A 16,393-nucleotide genomic window follows, 5' to 3' on the forward strand; every position below is an offset into this window, starting at 1 on the left:
AAAGGCTATAATGGGAACGTAGTAAACTGAGTTTTTCAGAACTTATGTTCTTCAGAGTTTAAAAGCCTACCTAACTCACAATGGGATAAAGAAAATTATTTCATAATTATGTGTGTTTAGAATGTGAGAATATTGGAAGCATTCTAAAATGATTATTGATATATTTAGGTAGTAAGAATTGTTGAGAAATTTGTGATTTGCCAGAAAAATACACAACTTGCAATTAGATATAAAAACAATTTTTCTTGGGCTGTAGGCATGGTTCAAGGACTGGAGGGCTTGCCTTACAAGCAGTAGAGTCCTGAATTTAAACTGCCAGCCATGAATGAATGAATGAATGAATCAGCAAATAAGTAAGTTTATTTTTCTTTGCAGCTAATATGTTAGAAAGGCTAAAAATATATGAGGAGGCCTGGACTAAATATCCCAGGGGACTGGTGCCAAGAAGGCTGCCGTTAAACTTTTTATCTGGTAAGTGAAAATAATTGCAAAGGAATGAAAATGCTGTTGTGGATATAGTTTATTTTTTTATCTTTAAGGGTGAGTATGTCTACTGAGGTTTGCATTGTTAAGAGTTCTCTGGGTAAATGTAAACCAACAGAATTTTTCTCTTCCAAGGTGAGAAGTTTAAGGAATGTTTGGATAAATTTCTAAGGATGAATTTCAGCAAAGGTTGCCCGCCAGTCTTCAATACTTTGAGGTCATTATACAAAGATAAAGAAAAGGTAAAGCAGACCTGATGTTCTCCTTTCGCTGTCATTTCTTTGCTCAGTATTCAGAGTGATTGGTTCTTGATTAGCTCTGTCTAATAGTACATGTTTTGTGATACAGGTAGTTTTCTTAGCTTGCAGTTTAGAATGCTTCTGTGTCTCTTTCTTTTCATTTTCTTTTCTCTTTAGCTCTTCAGTAATCTAGTGTTTGTTTTCATTCCTTTATTTCAATTGTATACCTTACCAAGGCAGTGTAGGTTATAAAAGTTAGTAGTGATTTCTCCATATTCTCTAATCTGTTCATTGTCAGAGTGAGAAGTGATTTTTTTTTTAAACTTAAGTTTTAGCTTAGTAATCTTTTTCCATTTTTATTCGTTAGAAAAAAAATTCTGTCAGAAGAGTTGGTTTGCTGTCCCAGTAAGTCATTTTACTCTTTTAGCTATGTGTTATATTCAAAATGCTTATTTAAAGGATGTTTTAATTAGATTATTTAGGTTATTTTCCCTGCAAGTAGAATGCCATCAAGATGTTGGTTAGATTAAAAACAAATCAGATACACTGAAAAGAATAAGAAAGATGGAACAAATTAAACATGCTTAATACATAAATGTATGTTTACCTGCCTGTCTTTTGTTGAGCAACCCACAGAATGGGCCTTACTGATTTCTTTTTTTGTTGCATATTTGACATGCATAAGATATCACCTGTTTTCAGTTTTGAGACAGTAAGAATTGGATATTTGTGAGGCTGTCTTAAGTGTAGATTCCTATAGTTTTATGATTTTCTTTATAGTTTTCTAGTTTATACTTAAATTTGGTTAATATACTAGTTTATCTTTTGAGTCATTGCATGGTGTTCAACTTATGGAAAGTGCTTTTTATTCTTAAGTTTACATAATATTGAATTAAGTTATGATAGCTCTTCCTGTTGATAATAAATCAATTGACTGAAACAGGTTTGAGAAAACAAAATTAAATCCTAGTAAACATGTAGCTCAACTTTTGGGAAAAGAGCATGGGTGTGCCAGAATAACCTTACACTTTTCTTCACAATAAAAGAGAGCTCATGTTTTATCTGTTGAGTTAGTTAAGGGAGGTCATCTACAAGAGCTTCTATATTAATAGGTATCGATTAAAGATGAATTAAGAAAAGAAGGGCATTATTTTGTTTTGCTTGTTTTTTGAGATGAGGGTTTCATGGCGTCGCCCAGGCTGACCTCAAACTCATGGGCTCAAGCAGTTGTCCTGCCCTTCTCATGAAGAAGGGGAATTAATAAATTTAAAATGTTGTTGAGGGTTGGAGGTGTGGCTTAAATGGTAGAGTGCCTGCTTTGCAAGCATGAAGTCCTGAGTTCAAACCCCCAGTGCCACCAAAAATAATGATAATAATAATAATAATAATAAAAAAAGCAGTGTTGACACTTTAAAAAGAATGTTGATCTCACGTATAGTTAAGACTCAGGAGAATCACTGAACTCAGTCAGGACCTACACCTTGAATCATTCCACCAGCTCTTTTTTGTGGTGAAATTTTTCAAGATAAGGTCTTGTGTGAACTATTTGTCAGGGCTGGCTTCAATCTGCGATCGTCCTGATCTCTGCCTCCTGACTAGCTAGGATGATAGACGCTAGCCACGGGTGCCAGCAGGAGAATCCCATTTAGATAGCCACATATTCTCCTGCACCTCAGACATCCCACTGTTCTTTGTTTCAGTTTTATTAATGTTTTCTCCTGGATTATGAAATTGAGAGTTGGGAATTTATTTATTTATTTATTTATTTATTTATTTATTTATTTGTGAAACTGGGGTTTGAACTCAGGGCTTTGCGCTCACTTGAGCCACACCTCCAGTCCTGGAAGATACTCTTTTTATATAGCATTTAATTCTTAGTTCTTGAAGAGCAGATGTTAATTGTAGGTGTTATTTATGTAGTTTGAGATAAAAGTGATTCAAACTATTAATCATCTGTAATATTGCCTTTGTCCCAACTCCTGACTTCTGGTTCAGCTAAAGCTTTTATTTTCTGACTGAGGGAAAAGGAATTTACCTGTAAGTTTTTAGAAAGTTGTGTTTTAATGCATACCTTCACAAATACTTATTTTCAAATTTTTATCCAGATGTTAAGGGGGGAAGAATGTGTGTGTTAAGAGTGTTTATTTAGTCTTTTAATCATAAATAACACATTTTGCACAAGAGTAGAAGCCGTGTTTTTTTTCTATTAAAGTGTGCTTGTGTGTTTGTGCTGTAGGTGGCAATCATAGAAGAATTAGTAGTAGGTTATGAAACCTCTCTAAAAAGCTGCCGTCTATTTAACCCCAATGGTAAGTGCTCACCATTAAATTAATTAGTGCTGCATTAATTTTAATGCAGTATGATTTTTTTGTTTGTTTATGAAATTCTTAATCAGGTCAGTGTTAATTATTCAGGCGATCAGCACACTACATTTAATTTTTTTTCGCCTTTAAGATGAAGATCCAGTAATTTACACATTGTATGGTGATACTTGGTTAGAAGAAAGTTAAATTATTTTATTGAAAAAAGTATATGAATTTTGGATCATCTTTAAAACTAATGTAATAATACAGTGACCCTCTGTTTACCCATCAGGTAGCTTCACAATTTTAAATTCATGTCCAAACATCTCATCTGTAGCCTCACCCACTTCCATGTATTCCTGTATCCTGATGCAGATCCCAAGCTGCTCATTGTTTCATAAATGAATATTTCAGTATGTCTGAAAAATGGAGGCTTAAAACAGAATCATAGTGCATGATTATACTTGGAGTTTGATAAGTCTCTTAAATGGTTTTAATTTTATATATTTAGTTTTCTTAGTTCATATTTTGCTGAATGTACCCTCATAAGTGAGCACATTATCCTTCTGTCCTCTGAATTTTCTGTAAGTTGGTAGTTGGCTATAGAACTGTGTCATCTTGGACTGACGGAATGACTTGGGTAGTGGAGTGACCTGCCTAGCAAACGTGGGACTGTTGAGTTCATACCCCAAACCCCAGTACTATGAAGAAGAACTGTTGACTTCTTTGCTGGGCATTAGCCGTAGTTGTTAATTAAATCTCTGGTTAAATACAAAAAATTCAATTCAAGTATTACTCAATAGCTATGTATATTTCACGGCTACCAAATTGGGTAGGGCACATACAGAATGTTTCTGTTACTGCAGAATTGTTTTTACAAACTTAGAGGTTTGATGAGCTTTTTGGTCTAGGCAGCAGAAGCAAGATGATAAAGGAGCATCATCTTTTAGACAGCATAGTAAGGCGCACACATTGTGCCACCGCTTTGACTCTAAGGCCTACCACCTTTAGAAGTTGACCTCTTGGCAAATGTAGCTGCCCTGCCAAGCTCAAGAGAAAGTATACCTGGAGTTCCCAGGCTAAGAGACGAGTATTACAAGGGTGGTCAAATAAGGCACCGAAAAATTGTCCATGGCAGATTCAGTCATGGATTCCATGAAGGAACAACAAACACAAGAGGGCAGTTGTTGTAGTGTCCAGTTCATTTCAGTGATTAGTCCCATAATACATGTTCTGGTTTTGAAAAAAAAAAATTAAAAGAAAAAAAAAAAGGTTTGATGAGATGTTTTTCATTTGTTCTGCTTTTGTTTCTTTTAAACATAGGAGGGGTGAGCAGCTTACTTTCCATGGGCATATAGTGTTATTATCTTAAAGGAAATTTCATTTTCCCTGTTAATGTGCTTATCTAGGATTTAAGTTTATATAGGAAAAGCATGTTAAATACAGTTTTTTCTCCACCCTCTACTTTTTTTAGTTCTTTACTTGCTTTCAAAACAATGAACTGGTTTTAGCATCCTTCAAAGATAGCAAATCAAATTTTCTAAAATGTTACAAACCAATAGATTTAAACATAATTGATATGTTAAATCTCAATTGGTTTCATCTTTCACGTGCCATGATAGTAGTTGATAGTTTTTTTGCTGTTTAATATAACAAGCTATTCTAGTTTATTTTGTACACTGTCACTGGAAATCTAGAATCACTTGTCTCTTTCCCACCTGTATTGGATAAGTTCAGTACAGTGTGGGACCTAGGTATATATATTGGTATTAAGTCAGTCATTGTTTCTAGGTCTCAGATTAATTTTAAGTACTTTCTAAATGGTGTCACCATAGTTTCATTGGTTATTCACCATGGTGTTCCTTTGATTATCAGCATTTTCCTACATATTTTACAAATGTGGAAGAGATTCAATGACATGTCCAAGAATATGCAGCACTTTTGTTGCAGACCTATCAAACCGGGAGTTGGTGAGTTCCACTCCTATTGTTTGTCCACTGAGCCATCCTGCTTTTACTAGAAAAAAATAGGCAATATATTACTGTCTTTGAAAGCAAGTAACAATTCTCAGATTTTAGGAGTTTATGTTGAAGAAGAATTTTTAATGTGCAAGGTTTTTTTTTGGTTCTTGGGGTTTTTTTTTTTTTGTTACACTGAGGTTTGAACTCAGGGCCTCTTGCTTGCTAAGCAGGCGTTCTTAACACTTGAGCCATTCCACCAGCCCTTTTTTGTGTTTTTGGTTTTGGGGGGTTTTTTTGTTTGCAGTACTGGGGTTGAACTCAGGGCCTACACCTTGAGCCACTCCACCAGCACATTTTCAAGACAGGGTCTCTTGAACTGTTTCTCCATGGCTGGCTTTAAACCTTGATTCTCATGATCTCTGACTCCTGAGTAGTTAGGATTGTAGGCGTGAGCCACCAGCACCTTGCAGTCTTTTTAGAAAATAACAACAATAACAAAAGCATAAATGCGAAATTTCTTTTGACACCCTTCTCCCACAAAAACATCCTGATCTATTCACTCATACTCATAGTGCTGGCACAACACGTCTTGCTCCACCATCACCCATTTTAGTTTTCTTTTTAGATAATTAGTTATATGGTTGATCTTAGTTTTCAGCCATATTTCTATGAAAAGTCCTTATTATAAGCAAGACATTATAGTAAGGGGCTCTAAGAATACAATACAGAAAACATGGTTCCTTCCAAAGATTTTATGTGATTAGATGAGTTTATAGTCCAATGTATAAATTACTTTCAAACTACTTTTCTTGTAAATCCAGGGACTATATTGAGAAGCATGCTCTCTGTAATATATACCTAATCTTGATTTCTTCCCTTCCCCTCTGTCCCCTGCATTTTAAAGATGATGGAAAGGAGGAGCCCCCAACCACGTTACTTTGGGTCCAGTACTACTTGGCACAGCACTATGACAGGATTGGCCAGCCATCTATTGCTCTGGGATATATAAACACTGCTATTGAAAGCACACCTACGCTAATAGAGCTCTTTCTTGTTAAAGCTAAAATCTATAAGGTAATGGTATTAGTCACAAACGTTTTGTGTGTTTTACAGAAAGAACACACTTTCCTTCATTTGTTTCTCGTAATTACTTATCAGCAGGTAACAAATTACCTGCACAGTAAAATCAGTATACTTACTGTTTTATTTTTGTTTTGTATTTATAAGCATGCTGGGAATATCAAAGAAGCTGCAAGGTGGATGGACGAAGCCCAGGCCCTGGACACAGCAGACAGATTTATTAACTCCAAGTGTGCAAAATATATGCTAAAAGCCAATCTGATTAAAGAGGCCGAAGAAATGTGCTCAAAGTTTACAAGGGTTTGTACAGCTAGTGTTCTTACTTATGAGTAGATAGGACATGAGCCAAATTGTGCTTGTACTTTGCTTTTTCAAAGTTTGTTTTTAATTATAATGTCAAAATCATCCCCAATTTCAATTAAATCACTACATTAGAAAAAGTTTAATCAATATTAGTATAAAACATTCTCTTTCTGTAGAAATCTTTCAGTGGATTTTAAAACTAGTTTATATTGATGTATGTTCAGGATTTTTTTTGGTGGTGTTGGGGTTTGAATTCAGGGCCTTGCAGTTGGCTAGGCAGATGCTCTACCAAACCCCAGCCCTTTTTTATGTTATTTTTCCCAGAGGGTTTTGTGTTTTAGCCTGAGGTTGGCCTAAAGTTTGCCATCCTTCTGCCTATGGCCTCCCACATAGCTGGTGTTAGCCACCATGCTTGATCCTTAGAAGAATTTTTTAGGAACTAGAGGGATTAATATTTATGGAATATCTGCTGTGTGCCAGTGTTCTTTTCTTACATTAATCCTGACTGCCCAGTTAATGTATTTCTTTTGTTTCATCATCCATAAAACTACTTACTATTTTTAATGATTAGAGAATTTCAATTTTTTTATAGGTTAACTATTCTGTCTTAGCCAAAGAATGAATTAAAAAATTATTTAGAATTCAGATAAGTTGACCATGTTTTCCTTCTTAAATCCTATGGTGAAATGGTATATTTGATGAGAAATGGTCTTGAATATATTTGATTTTTATGTAGGAAGGGACATCAGCAGTAGAAAATTTGAATGAAATGCAGTGCATGTGGTTCCAGACAGAATGTGCCCAGGCGTATAAAGCAATGAATAAATTTGGTGAAGCACTTAAGAAATGTCATGAAATTGAGAGAGTAAGTACCATATACATATGGGTTTCTCATTTTATTCTGCTAGACAATAAGGGTAGGGGTAAATCCGATAGATTTTTTTCTCTTTATTTTTCACAGTACATGATTTTTAAAATCAGTATTCATTTTTTTCAGTTTTTTACAATGGAAGTATATTTCTAGTCAACTTCTCTATTATCTGTTCTTTCTATAAGAATTTTGTAAACTTTATGAAAAATTTGTGTTGTGGTTATTTTAAGTAATTTTTTTTTAAAGTTTGAACTCAGTTCTATGTGCTTGGAAGGCAGGCCCTGTACCCCTGCTACACCTCCAGCTCTGTTTTTAGTGACTTTTGAGCCTTTCTTTGGAAATGCTCTGCTTATTCAGTAGTACATCAAAGCCCCCCTGATAAGATCCAAGCTTTGAAGTCTTTTCACAATGTCTCTATATCCTGTTCAAGTCATCATGTTTTATAAAATCATTGTTTTATTAGTCTTCTTAATTTTAGATTAATTTCTGTCACTAATAGTGGGCTGTGTGTTGTGTTTTGTTTGACTGTGGGGTTTGAACTCAGGTCCTCAATAAACGGTTTATATAAATTAAGTTTTCACATTTTCAACTTTGTCAACTATATAACCCATGGTTGGTTGAAGTGAGGAAGTTGGCTGATTGCTTTCCTTACTTTGTGTACTCATGATCCGCGGGGATTCACTCCCACGTCCCAGCATTGTACTGCGGAGGGCTCATGCTTATGTCCTCAAAACAGTTACCTAACACTATATATTATAGTCCTTCCAGACAGTTCAACCGTAAAATCTCAGTGTCTAATGAGTGGCTCTGCTGCACAATACCAGTGTATACACCGCTCAGTTATGCTTTTGTCAACATGATTTAACTGTGATTAAGGAACAAATAATATATGTGTAAACACATCACACACATATTTAAAGCATTGTGCTTCCCTTTTATTCAACAAATTACTCAGTGCCTGCTCTGTGTCACATCCTTTTCTCTCTGATAGCCAGTTACATTTTCTTTGATATGCAAAGCATTCATTGAATAATTGCAATTTTTATGTATTTTTGTTTTACTAATTTTTTATACCAAAGAAACAAATAATGCTACAACTTTGATTTTATATTTTTCTTAGACATTGCTATACTTCATTGTAATAATAAAAAGGTAATTTTGTCAGCATTTTATAGAAATCACTGATGACCAGTTTGACTTTCATACATACTGTATGAGGAAGATTACCCTTAGATCATATGTGGACTTATTAAAACTAGAAGATGTACTTCGACAGCATCCATTTTACTTCAAGGCAGCAAGAATTGCTATAGAGATCTATTTGAAGCTTCATGACAACCCCCTTACAGATGAAAATAAAGAACATGAAGCTGATACAGGTACAGCATTCAGAGATTTCTTATTACTTGCTGTGGTGTGTGTATGTGTACTTATGATTTTGAGTATTAATAGATTTTTTCCTGAACATTGAGCATCTATCTTATGGGAAGATGTTATGCAAGGATAGAATATGATGGCTGTTTTGTGAATTTCTTTAATCAAGAAAAGAATAGTATTGCTTACTTTTGTACTTTCAAAATACACTGGATAAAATTCAGTTTTTTTGTGTGTTTGTTTTTATTTTTGTTTACTTTCTGTGGTGCTTGGGATTGAACCCAAGGCCAGGCAAGTGAGCTAACATGTAACATTGTGAAAAGGTTTCAAAGCTTGACTCTTATGGGGGTGGGGGGAGTGTTGGAGAGGCTTCGATGTACTACTGACTAAGCAGAGCATTTCCAAAGAAGAAGGTCCAGGGATTTAATTTGTAACTAGTCATTTGCATTTAAGAAGATTCTGGCCAGGTGCCAGTGGCTCACACCTATAACCCTAGCTACTCAGGAGGCAGAGATCAGGAGGACCACAATTCATAGTCAGTTCCAGACAAATAGTTCACGAGAACCTATCTTGAAAAATCTCTTCACAAAGCAGGGCCGGCGGAGTGGCCAAGTGGTGTAATGCCTCCCTACCAAGCCTGAGGTCCTGAGTTCAAACCCAGCACCACACACACACAAAAGTTTGTGTTTCATAAGTCTTATACTTAATATCTGATTTATCCAGCTAACTACTTTGGAGTTCTTGGAGTACTAGAAATTGCTACTATGTTATTAGTATAGGAACGCTACATTAGTGTTACCCCTTTTTGAAATACTAATTTATAATTAGCTTACTAAAAGACGAATTTACTTGAACATTAAAAGTCAGTTTAGAATTAAACTAGGAAAATTGTCTGGTAACTTAGTATTTGACCCATCACTGATGCAACATTTTCATAGGGAGAAGTCTTCCCTAGGCAAGTATTAGAGAAAGAATCTCAGAACAAAAATGATCTTGCATGTAGAATATAAATTAATTGTATGTTGAAGTATTTTGTGACTTTCTCATGGCAACTACTATGTTGAACTGACATGAGTTGTTTTAAAGTAGTGACAGGTCACAAAGACTATGGCCACAGCCAGGTGTGGTGGTGCTTGCCTGTAGTCCTGCATTCAGGAGGTAGAGGCTGAAAGATGTAGAGTTTGAGGCCTGCCTGGGCTGCATAGTGAGTTCAGAAAAAGCCAAGGGCTGGTGATGAAGCTTGGTGTTAGAGTGCTTGCCCCAGCACAAGGCCCTGGGTTGGACCCCAAGACCACCAATAATGAAAAAGAAAGAAGAAAGAGACCATAGAGTCCATGCATCAAGTCCAAATTGCATTCTTATTTTGGTAAAGATTTTACTGGGACGTAACCAAGCCCATTCATTTTCATATATCTATGCTGTCTTCATACTGTAGTTGTTTAGTTGCAGCTGAGACCTATGGCTGCAAAACTGAATGGGATTGCCCATTGCAGAAGAATTTTGTTGACCCTTGGTATAGTATGGTAGAAAGGGAATAGATAGCCTTGGAGTGAGATTGAAATCAATTTAAATTTGAAACTTGAAACTTTAGTGTCCTTAGGATTGGTTTCAGGGCCTTCTTCTAGATTACTTACAATGCCTAAAATGATGTCATTGCTGTGGAAACAGTAGTGGCATTGTTTAGGAAATACTGACACATTAAAAAGTCTGTATACGCTCAGGGCCAACATGATTTCTATTCCCTCAATATTTTTAGTTTTAGATTGGTCGAATCTGTCATGCTGATGCAGCGTATGTGAATGCATATATTACACTCTAATCCAAGAGGTTGTTGAGAATAATAAGTATTATATTTAGCATATACAAGGGTGCGAATGGTATAGTAGTTATATGTTATGCCAGTATTTCTGGGTGTGGTGGCACACAGTTGTAATCCCAGCTACAGAGATTAGCTGAGGCAAGGGGATCTTCTTTTTTTTTTTTTTTTTTTTAAGCACAAGGCCCTGAGCTCAAAGCCCAGTACCACCACCAATAATAATAAATAAATAAATAATTCTTTTTTTTTTTTCCACATAGCATGATCTTATTTTAAATTTTGTTGTTGTTGTTTGTTCATTTATTCACATGTGCATACATTGTTCGGGTCATTTCTCCACCCTGCCCCCCTCCCCTACCCTTCCCCTCTCCTGCACTCCTCCCCCACTCAGTTCCAGGCAAGTCCTGTTCTGTCCTTATCACTGATTTTGTTGAAGAAAAGACACAAGCATAATAAGGAAGACAAAGCATTTTTGCTAGTTGAGTTAAGGATAGCTATACAGAGAGATTCCTACTATTGCTTTCGTGTACCCATGTGTTACGACCCATGTTGATTCAACTCTTAACTGATGTTTAAAATGGTTACTGATTCCCTTCTCATGTTAACCTCTGTTGCTTTAAGGTTTCTGTATTAGTTCCTCTGGAGTGGGGACATCAAATGCTTTCATGTTCTGGGTTTTCTACCTATTCCTATATCTCCCGTATGTGCTCTCCCGGCAAGGGGATCTTGAAGTAAAAGGTTTTTTTTTTTCTTTAAAGTCAGCATTTATGTAGTCTCCCATTCACATCACTCTGTGTTTCCAGAGTGTAATTTTTGGTCCTCGTTTGAAATTTTCTGATTTTAGTATTAAAGGTTCTTTACCAGGAAAGAGACATAGGTATATATTTGGTTTGGGTACATGTTTGATTGTATATTACTTATTGCTGAATAATAAAATATCCCAAAATCTAGCACTTAAAACCACCATTTCTGTGGGTCAGCAGTTCAGAAGTATTTAAGTGGTTCTATCTTAGGGTTTTTTAACAAAGTGGGTTTTGGTTTTTTTGTTTGTTTTTGTGGTGCTGGGAATCAAGCCCAGAGCCTTTGGCATGCTAGGCAAGCCCTTTACCACTGAGCTACATTACCAGCCCTTGTTTTTTCTTTTCAAGAAAGGCGCTGTGTAGCTCATGGCTGTAGGCTTTAGTTATAGTCTCTCCACACAGAGAGAGCAAGGATGAAGCCACACCTTTTCAATGTTTAATACTTTTGTCATCACATCCTATTTTTTCCTTCATATCCTAATTGGTCAGAAAGAAGTCACCAAGTAGAACTTAGACTTGAGAGAAAGAATTGAAGAATTTTTGGACAGTTTTAATTGCCATGGTCTATATTTTGACTATAAATTATTTACATTGTTCATATATGCAAAAATACTTACTCCTTCCAAGGCGATTACAAGCATTAGCTTATCAAGAATGTTATATATATCAGGTACAGGTGCTGATGTAGCTGGCTCCTTGAATATGGCTTTTTAAGTATAGGGTGCACACACACCCCACCCCACCCCATACTGGGGCTTTAACTCAGGGTCTTGTGCTTGTTGGGCAGGTGCTGTACCACTTGAGCTACTCCCCTGGCCCTTTGGGCTTCTGCTAAGGGAAAAATGCCTTCAAATTTTCTAGAAGTTTTATTGTTTTTTCATTAAGGATCTGTAAGTTGCACCCGGAAAATTTTGCATAAATCTTAATTCATACTGACAGAAGTCTTTCTGAAGCTTTGCATCTTAACAAAAGATTTTAAAGCAAAACTTTTTGCTTTCCCTCTTGGTATGGTTTCCCAACAATGCTTTGGATTTGATTTTTGCTCAGCAACCATTTCTGGACAAACTGGTGAAAACAGATTCCTAAAACACTTAGCAGCTTTAAATGGCAAACATGCCTCATCACATTCCTATGGGCTTGAAATTCAACAAATCACTTGGCTGTGGGTTCTACAGATGTGGGGTCTTCAGGAAATCTCAAGATGTCAGCAAAGGCCGGGCACCAGTAGCTCACACCTATAATCCTACCTACTCAGGAGGTAGAGATCAAAAGGATGGGGGTTGGAAGCCAGCCCAGGCAAATACTTCGTGAGACCCTAGCTCGAAAAAACCCATCACAAAAAGGGGCTGGTGGAATGGCCAAAGGTGTAGGCTTAGTTCAAATCCTAGTACCACCCAAAAAAAAAAAAAAGATGTTAGGAAAGGGTATTTGAAGCATTGACTTGGACTGGAGGGTCCACATGCTTCCAAGATGGGTCACTCTCATGACTGTAGGGCATGGTTTTTTGTTCTTAGTTACATGAGTTTTTCCCTAAGTTTGGTTCGGTTTCTTCATCACATAGCAACTGACTTTTCTGAAAGGAAGCAGGAAGAGTCCACAGTGCTTTTTGTAATCAAATCTTAGATCCTTTGTCCCTTCTCTTTTTTTGGTGGCGCTGGGGATTTGAACTCAGGGCCTCCCGCTTGATAGACAGGAGCACTACCTCTGGAGGCATTTCACCAGCCCTGTTTTGTGTTGGGTATTTTTGAGATAGGGTCTCATGAACTATCCATCCAGGCTGGCTTCAAACTATGATCCTCATGATCTCAGTCTCCTGAGTAGCTAGGATTACAGGCATGAGCCAGTGGTGCCCAGCTGTACCTTAACTTTTTTTTTTCCTTTATCTTTATTTTTTTGATGGTACTGGGGTTTGAACTCAGAGCTTCATGCTTGCTAGGTAGGTGCTCTACTGCTTGAGCCAGTCTGCCAGCTTTGTACCTTTACTTTTGAAAACATTCTGTGCATAGAATGAGTCACTATGTAGCCCACATTTAAGGGAAGGGAGGGATGTAGGCTTTGCCTTTTGAAAACAAGAATTTGTAGACACCTTTTGAAAGCACCATGGTGGTGGTGTACTTTAGAATGACGTTTTTCAATATTAACAAATCTTACCTAAATAAACTCTCAGTGAGCATGTAGTTTTCAAACTTGTTGCTTGTTATTTAAATAATGTACATACATCTTTCAATTTATTACAGCATATTTTTCAGTGATTTTCAGTTCTTCTGATATATTTCCAACATTGTACCTCTAGGAATATAGTTAGTTTTTAATGTAAAATTTTAAATTTATTACAGAGTATTTGTTCTGTCGACAAGTGTTTGAATGTTTTCTGTATGCTTGGCTTACAGCTAGGCCTTGATAATAACAGAGATTATGAGTAATACAGACTCTTGTCCAACAAGGACTCCACAATCAAAAAGAGAGAGCAGGGCCTGGAGATATAACTCAGTAGTAGACTGCTTGCCTAGCTTGCCTGAGGCCCTGGGTTCAGTCCCCAGCATTGTGCATGAGATAGAAAGAAGGAGAAACAGATTTATGAAGAAAATACTGTGATAAGCAAAATATATTAGACATAGTGACAACACAGAGAAGAAAATTAATAACTGGCCAGGTGAGAAGACATAGCCTAAGAGAGTATAGTTAAAAGCAGTAGAGACGCGTGACATTTTGTGTTCTCAGAGTTGGAAGTAGTTTAATATTGCGAGAGGAACTCATCTGCTTTGCTGTGGTTACATGTTTTACATGTGTATCCCACCTGATCTAAAAAACAAAAACATTCTGAAGGACTTAATTTTGTTTGCTCTCTGATAGGGAATCTTTAAAATCCTAGGCACGTTTACATGCCATGAAATACATATTTTATGAGAAATTGGGAATATTACAAAGCAGTGGTTGATAATTACTAATCTGATTAACACGCTTATATTTCCTTAACTCATTACTACAGCAAACATGTCTGACAAAGAGCTAAAGAAACTGCGTAATAAACAAAGAAGAGCTCAAAAGAAAGCCCAGATAGAAGAAGAGAAAAAAAATGCAGAAAAAGAAAAGCAGCAGAGAAATCAGAAAAAGAAGAAGGATGATGATGATGAGGAAATTGGAGGTCCAAAAGAAGAACTTATCCCAGAAAAACTGGCCAAGGTATGTAATAATACTGTTTAGTATAATCGAGTGAAATTTCATGGCCAACTATAGTCATTTTTTATACTGTCTTATTCAACCGGTGTGATCTAGATTTTAGAGTCAAAAATCATTTTGTTTTTACTTTTGTTTCATTACTATATGTTTTTGATCATATTTCACATTTAAAACTTAAAATAATAATCCTGGTTGAGACTAATGTGGTATGGTACAGTAGAAAAGCTTAGGTTTTTGAGTCATTCTGATCTGGCTCCAGATAGCAGTTCTTAGGCTTCCACTGTATGCTCTTAGATACTTTGTCTAACCTCTCTGACAGTTATCTTATCTATAAGATAGAACTAACAAAAAATCCTTGGTAGGACTAGAGAAAATGTTTACATAAAGTATCTAGTGTCTGTTACCGTTCGTGACTTGCAAGTCTATACCTGGATTAAATTGAGCTTGTTATAAATCGGGGACAATCTGTGTGTCTGTTATTTATTGGTGCAGTCAGTTTACAGTATTTCTCTACTTACCCTCCCTGTTTGAACCTAATATCTTAAAAGTCCTTAAATATTCTCGCCAAGCCACAGTCTGACCTGCTATTTTTGACTGTATATGGCTTCCAGGAAAAAAAAAAAAAAAAGATACTGACTGTCATATGAACCATTTTGATCAGCATCCATACCTATGTACTTTCTTTAAGGACCTTTAAGATCCTACTCTGAGTGAAAATAACTGCATGCTTTATCATGCTGAACCACTATACTAAACCATTTCTTTAGCCTTTTAATTTTAGCTTCAGTAATAACAGTAAATTCAAAATCATTTTAGTTTAGGGGTTTTTTTGGTTGTTTTTGTACTGGTGTTTTGAACTCAGGGCCTTGCACCCAGACCTTTGACTATTTTATAGTTAAGGAAAATTATAATATCAATCAAACAAACAGAATTGGAGAATATTTTTAGAATTACACCAGAGCAGCCAGGTGTGGTAATGCATGACTAATCCCAGCTACTCTGGAGGCAAAGGCAGGAAGATCTCTAGCCATCTTGCACAAAGGTAGTAAGATCCTGTCTCAAAAACAAAACACAGTGGTGCTGGAGGCATAGCTTAAGTGCTAAAACACCTGCCTAGCAAGCACAAGTTCCTGATTTCAAGTCCTGCTACCACCAAAAACACACAACAAAAGCAAAAGGGCTTGGGGCTTAGCACAAGTGATTAGAGTGCTTGCCTAGAATGTGCAAGCCCTGAGTTCAGTCCCTCTACTGCTTATAAATAAATAAATGAAATAAAATAAAAGGATTGTACCAGAGCAGGTGTCTAGGCTATGATCATTGCCTTTGGGTCAGATGTTAGGCTGTGGTGTAGGGTTATTAACTAATATCTGCAGAAAGTGATTCTGAGTGCTTTGTTTACAAAAAAAGAGTGCAGTTGAAGGTACCCCCTTTTACATTGCTCCTTGTTGGATACTGTTTTTAGGAACAGTAGGCATAGGAACATAAAACCCTGCCTTTGGTCTAACTTCTTCGAAGATGCCACTGTTGAACAGTATCTGTATTTACCCATATTCCCAATGTGGTGACACAGTCATATTATACCAAGCCATCACAACTCCAGAGGCATTGTAGGCTATAAAGCTGCCTGTCAAATATGGTCTACAGGCTGTAGCGCTTCTGTATGTGGGCGTGTATTTCAGCCCTCCTCCCGGTGGTAAGTGGCAGATTCAGTGTTCTTGGTTTAGGATTACATTCATATAAAATACCATGAGAGCATTATTAATTTAGCAGTAATTCTATTTGAAAAGGAGAAAATGGAAAATAGGAGGGTGTTTAGTTAATGAGTTTAACAGTAAATCAGCTAAAGATAAACCTGCTGTATGGATGGGAGCCGTATTACTTATTTCTCCAACTTACCACGAGGCAATAGTTGTATTATGAATTCCCTATTGCACTGTTCATGTTCCTCTTCCACCCTGCAAGGGCTACTTAGTATTCATCCCT

At 36.5% G+C, this 16,393-nt stretch overlaps 1 protein-coding gene across 3 annotated transcripts in view; it reads left to right on the forward strand.

Annotated features, from left to right (window-relative positions):
- The window catches only part of Naa15 (N-alpha-acetyltransferase 15, NatA auxiliary subunit), a 78,146-nt gene that overhangs the window by 46,284 nt on the left and 15,469 nt on the right, over positions 1 to 16,393 (forward strand). For all 3 annotated transcript variants that reach the window (XM_020171481.2, XM_020171482.2, XM_074041186.1), the window contains 8 exons: positions 376 to 471; positions 619 to 725; positions 2,959 to 3,031; positions 5,891 to 6,060; positions 6,214 to 6,366; positions 7,106 to 7,234; positions 8,406 to 8,619; positions 14,220 to 14,413. In XM_020171481.2, the coding sequence (XP_020027070.2) occupies positions 376 to 471; positions 619 to 725; positions 2,959 to 3,031; positions 5,891 to 6,060; positions 6,214 to 6,366; positions 7,106 to 7,234; positions 8,406 to 8,619; positions 14,220 to 14,413 (1,136 nt within the window). The remainder of the gene's footprint in view (positions 1 to 375; positions 472 to 618; positions 726 to 2,958; positions 3,032 to 5,890; positions 6,061 to 6,213; positions 6,367 to 7,105; positions 7,235 to 8,405; positions 8,620 to 14,219; positions 14,414 to 16,393) is intronic.

The sequence above is a fragment of the Castor canadensis genome, chromosome 9 (genome assembly GCF_047511655.1).
Source record: "Castor canadensis chromosome 9, mCasCan1.hap1v2, whole genome shotgun sequence".
Lineage (NCBI taxonomy): Eukaryota > Metazoa > Chordata > Mammalia > Rodentia > Castoridae > Castor > Castor canadensis.